Genomic DNA, 5,823 nt, shown 5'->3' with positions numbered 1-5,823 from the left:
ATGAGGTCTCGCCAAGTTGCCCAGGCGGGTCTTGAACCCGCGGGCTCAGGCAATCCACTCACCTCAGCCTCCCAAAGGCACGGGATTACAGGCTGAGCCACCGAGCCTGGCTTGTTACGTTTTTTAAAAGCTTTATTATTTCATGGTCATATCTCATTATGTTTCTTAAATGTCCTTAGTTTATGTTATTCGTTTTTTATTGGATGCTTATGTAGATGTAAAATAAGATATTTAGATCTGATCATAGTCCAGATTCTACTACAGGAGAGTTTGATACAATACTACCCTTCTTTAAGTCTTCTTTTTTGTAGACAACCATATCTTTTGAGCAGTGGGCTGTCCTTCATACTACTTCTGTTATTTTCCTTTTCCATTCATAAAGCATGCCAGGTTTTTACTTCAGAAATACCTACCTGCCAGGAAGCCACAATGCCAGTGTTCTCTGATACCTTAGCTAATGTTTGTTTTTTGTTGTTGTTTATTTTTTTGAGACGGAGTCTTACTTTGTTGCCCAGGCTGGAGTGCCGTGGCCTGCTTACGGCCACTGTAACTTGAACCTGCTGGTTTCAGGCGATCCTACCACCTCAGCCTTCCAAGTAGCTGGCACTACAGGTGTGCACCACCATGTCTGGCTAATTTCACTATTTTTTTTTTTAAATGTAGAGATGAAGTCTTGCCAAATTGCCCAGGCTGGTCTTGAATCCCTCAGCTCAGGCAATCTTCTCATCTCCACTCCCCAAAGTGCTGGAAGTACAGGTGTAAGCCACCATACCCAGCTCTGCTTTTGCTCTTATTTCTGACTGTGTGATCTAGGCAGTTATTTGTGCCTTAGTTTTTCCACTTGTAGAATGAAGGTAAGAATGCAGACCTGCATAAAGACAGTTTTATTAGTCATTGGATATTTACTATGTGACAAACAATATAGTAAATGCTTTACATGTGCTTACTCATAAGACCATAGCAGTTCTCTTGTAGGTACTCTTATTTTTCCAGTTTGACTATGAGGAAACTGAAGCACAGAGAGGTTAAGTAACTTGCTCAAAGTCACCCAGTCAGAACTGGCAGTGCTGGGATTCAAACTCAGACAGTTTGGATCCAGAGTGTTCTTTTTTTTTTTTGAGTTGGAGTCTCGCTCTGTCGCCCAGACTGGAGTGTAGTGGCCGCTCCTGGCCACCGCAGCCTCGACCTGCTGGACTCTGGTGATCCTTCCGCCTCAGCCTTCCAGGTAGCTGGAACTACAGGCGCGTACTACCACACCCAGCTGATTTTTGATTTATTGTAGAGATGAGGTCTCGCCAAGTTGCCCGGGGGGGTCTTGAACCCACGGGCTCAGGCAATCCACTCACCTCAGCCTCCGAAAGGCGCAGGATTACAGGCTGAGCCACCAAGCCCGGCCAGAGTGTTCTTAACTCTTATATCCCCTGGAACCGTCTGCAACAGTGCAGTAGGAATCTTATTTTCAGTAATATTTTAATTTTGAGTCACTGTCTCATACTGTTGCCCAGCTCTGGAGTGCAATGGCACGATCATGGTTCACTGCAGCCTCGATTCCTGGGCTAAGGTGATCCTTCCACCTCAGCCTTCTGAGTAGCCAGGACTACAATCACACGCTACCACATCCAGCTAATTTTTTAATTTTTTTGTAGAGATGGGTCTCACCATGTTACCCTGGCTGGAGTAATACTTTTTATACAACTCTCCAATGAAACACATAGAAACTGATTTTCCTAAAGCCTGTGGAAGCAACACATAGAATGACAAAATCTAGGCGTTGATGTTGTGGTGTCAATATCTGTGGAGCCTGGAAGTGTTTTACATAGAAACACTGACTTCTCAGCCAGGCATGGTGCCTCATGTCCATAATCCCAGCATTTTGGGAGGCTGAGGCAAGAGGATTGCCTGAGCCCATGGGTTCGAGACCAGCCTGAGCAACATGGTGAGACCTCATCTCTACAATAAATAAAATTAGCTCGGTGTGGTAGTGCACGCCTCTAGTTCCAGCCACTTGGAAGACTGAGGTGGAAGGATCACCTGAGCCCAGAAGGTTGAGGCTGCAGTGGCTGTGAGCATGCCACTGCACTCCAGCCTGGGCAACAGAGTAAGACTCTGACTAAAAAAAAAAAAAAGGTAAGAAATATGAACTTCTCATATATATGATTTGGAAGTATATAACTTTTATTTAGGTCAGTGCTGTCTACTTTCCAACAAAAATGTAATGGGACCCACCTATGTCATTTTAAGCTTTCTATTAATGACATCAAAATAAATATAAATAAACAGGTGAAATTAATTTTAATATTTTATTCAAGTGAATATTACTATCAAAACATTGTTATTTAACATGCAACCAATATATTTTACCCCCTTGTGTGAATTTTTTTTTTTTGAGTTGGAGTCTCACTCTGTCACCCAAGCTGGAGGGCAGTGGCAGGCTCCCAGCCACCGCAGCCTCGACCTGCTGGGCTCCAGCGATCCTTCCTCCTCAGCCTTCCAAGCAGCTGGAACTACAGGCATGCGCTACCATGCCTGGCTAATTTTTGATTTATTGTAGAGATGAGGTCTCGCCAAGTTTCCCAGGCAGGTCTCGAACCTGCGGGCAGGCAATCCTCTCGCCTCGGCTCCCAAAGTGCTGGGATTGCAGGCTGAGCCACCGAGCCCAGCCGGATTTTTTTTTTTTTTTAACTAAGCCTTAGAAATCTAGTGCATATTTTATACTTACATCTTACTTTGGAGTTGCCACATTTCATGTGCTCAGTAACAACTATATTCAACTGCTTAGCTCCAGCTAATCCATAGGACTAATTTCAGTTGTGGCTTAAGTCTGGACTAACAGCATAGGATTTCACAAGTCTAATAACTTCTAAGGATTGAGGAAAAGTATTTTGCCCACACACTGTCTTTCTTAACTTTACAAATTAGAGTTAATCGGTACCATTCCCCATTAGAAAAATATGTTGGGGGAATTTTCTTAGAAATACTGACCTGGGGCTGGGCGCAGTGGCTCAAGCCTGTAATCCCAGCACTTTGGGAGGCTGGGGCAAGAGGATTACCTGAGCCCAGGGATTTGAGACCAGCTTAGGCAACTTTGTGAGACCTTGTCTCTACAATAAATTAAAAAATTAGCCAGGCATGATAGCGTCAGCCTGTAGTTCCAGCTATTTGGAGGGCTGAGGCAGAAGGATCACCTGAGCCCAGCAGGTCGAGACTGCAGTGGCCATGAGCGTGCCACTGCAGTCTAGCCTGGGTGACAGAGTGAGACTCCAACTGAAAAAAAGAAAAAAAAAAAGTAATACTGAACTGATTTAGGTCCTGCAACCTTTGTGATGTAGCATTTCTTTATCTTTCCCCCCTAGATATCAACAAGTTTCTTTGGATGGTCCGGATTGGAGGGAGCACAGACACAGGTAGACATATAAAGGAGAATGACTATTATACTCCGACTGGGGAATTCCGTGTGGACCGTGAGGGTTCTCCAGTGCTGCTGAACTGCCTCATGTACAAGATGTGTTACTACCGCTTTGGACAGGTCTACACAGAAGCCAGTGAGTGATTCATAATAATTTTTAATAACAATGGTAAGAGTGACAACTAATACACAGTGCTTTCTGTATGCCAGGCACTGCTCTAAGTGCTTTATATCTATTAACTCATTTAACTTTCACAACAACCCAAAAGGTAGATACTAATATTACTATGATTTCTATATGAGGAAATTGAGGTATGAATAGGTTACTTAATTGCCCAATGTCACATGACTAGCGGCAGTCAGGATTCACATTCAAGCAGTCTAGCTCCAGATTTTGTGCTTTTAAGCATTACTTTTTATTGTTTCTTAGAAAAAGGCATCACAATGAAGAAAGGAATGAAGGGGCAGAGACAAAAGAATCTTCATTTCCTCAGATGAATACATTGAGAGTTATTTGATCAGATTAAGTCTTTCCTTCTGACTTCAGTTTTTTGGTTCTGCACTAGGAAGAATTTCTGGAGACCTAGTGTATTTCAGAGGTCTCTGGATGAGAGTCCTCAGGAATAGAGGGTGTTAGAAGTCTGCTTGAGATAAGTTCCACTGACTGCAAGGCATAATTATTGGGCAGGACTTGGGTTAGGGTAACACTTGATTTGCCCTTACTGTCTGATGCCTTTTACTGCATACCCTACTATCTATCGACACTGTAGGCTAAGAAATAATCATTCCGTTAGTAGATGATGTACTGAATCTATTTACTGTCTCTATGAAATCAGCATTGTAGAAAGAAGTATGTTCTTTTTTTGTCTCTTTCTAGAGCGTCCACCAGGCTTTGACCGTGTTCGAAATGCTGAAATTGGGAATAAAGACTTTGAGCTTGATGTCCTAGAGGAAGCATATACCACAGAACATTGGCTGGTCAGGATATACAAGGTGAGCAGATGCTACATTGTTTCAGAAAGCAACTTTCATATTTGCAAATTAGTTCTAGTGTTTAAAAAATGAGCCACATATTTCTCAAATAGGGAAATTTCTATTAACACTTGTATCTGAAAAGTAGCTTGCCGCTTACTCAAAATTTTACTCTTTTTATTTTAGATTGTTCTTAGAGAGTAGACATTTCAGTCTGCTGTCATTTTGGCAGTTGTTGCGAGGATATGTTTCCAGATGGGACTTGACTCATCATGTTTCAGTGATTATCAGGTTTGGGGGGAGAAAAAAGAAAATGTTCATGTGTTTGTTTTTGAACTACATCTTCTCTCCCATTGAAGAACTTGTGGTATATAGAGTTACAGAGGAGTATGTTTTGTCTCTTATGTAAGAAAAGTTCAAGAACCTTGATCTATACGGAGGATAGATCATTTACCTTGCTCCTTTGTGTTTAAAAAGCTAAACAGAGAGTAGCTAGTCTCTAATCCTTGCTCATTTATTCAAAGTCCCAAACCAGACAGCAGAACTCAGCATAATCCCTCCTGCTCTGGGTGAATCCATTTCAGTAGAAAAGCTACCCAAGGTTGATCTGATTGTAAATATTAAAATCACATCTTTATGTTGCAGGTAAAGGATCTGGATAATCGAGGCCTGTCAAGGACGTAAATGTCACATCCAGCTCCGATATGCTTCGCACTGAGCACGTCATATTTAGGACGTTTGAAGACTTTTTTTTTGAAATATACAGTTTATAAGAACTGAGCCGGATGGGATTAGAATTGTCTGGAAGTTTTGTCCTGGGCAGTATGGGCTGGGCCAAATGAAATGATTTTTTATAATTCTGAGCAGGTTACCAAATGAAATGTGATGGCTTTACTTTGGTCAATTAAAGGGGGGAATTTTTTAAAAATGTGCCTTATTTGTTTTGACTTATAACTGATTTGAGGAAGACAAAAGTTTATGCTGGCTTTATAGGACAGATAAGCAGACCTCATCCATGTGCTTAGCTCCCTAACTGAGCCAAGTAGGAACTTCTTTCTCTCTCAAATCAGGAAATGTATAAAAGACTAGTTCAGATCCTACATAAACAGTTTTGTTATACTTTTTGCATTGCAGCACCTAGTACTGTTCCTTGCAAACAGTGTGGCTTAATATATTTTTATTGAATGAATGAATGTGTGTGGGACCAGAGCCGTGCCATTTCTGTGCAAGAAAGGTAGCTTTTTTTTTTAGATATATTTTTCTTATTTTCTTGCATACCCACTTTCAGATTACTTTCAGATCATTTTTCTTGTTGCTGTTACGTCTCTGTTCTCAATGTTTCTTGTCCTTAGAGGCTCTTTGCCTTTATAAGGGACAGAAAGGAAGCTAGCTAGACCTGATTTCACCATTACTCTTTGGGAACTAGCCAGGAATTTTTTTTTTTC

The 5,823-nt window shown here is 41.6% G+C and overlaps 1 protein-coding gene across 2 annotated transcripts in view; it reads left to right on the top strand.

Annotated features, from left to right (window-relative positions):
* The window catches only part of STT3A (STT3A, catalytic subunit of the oligosaccharyltransferase complex), a 32,190-nt gene extending 26,884 nt beyond the window's left edge, over positions 1–5,306 (top strand). Inside the window, exons 16-18 of one of the 2 annotated variants that reach the window (XM_008071423.1) lie at positions 3,354–3,542; positions 4,284–4,399; positions 5,024–5,306. In XM_008071423.1, coding sequence (XP_008069614.1) covers positions 3,354–3,542; positions 4,284–4,399; positions 5,024–5,062 — 344 coding nt within the window. In that variant the 3' untranslated portion in view covers positions 5,063–5,306. The remainder of the gene's footprint in view (positions 1–3,353; positions 3,543–4,283; positions 4,400–5,023) is intronic. The other variant, XM_021719218.1, reaches the window with a different exon arrangement.
* Positions 5,307–5,823: the final 517 nt, after the last annotated feature.

Source organism: Carlito syrichta, unplaced genomic scaffold (genome assembly GCF_000164805.1).
Source record: "Carlito syrichta isolate Samal-C Ts95f unplaced genomic scaffold, Tarsius_syrichta-2.0.1 Scaffold314325, whole genome shotgun sequence".
Lineage (NCBI taxonomy): Eukaryota > Metazoa > Chordata > Mammalia > Primates > Tarsiidae > Carlito > Carlito syrichta.
The sequence above is the reverse complement of the archived record's forward strand: the minus strand, read 5'-3'. Positions and strand labels throughout refer to the sequence as shown.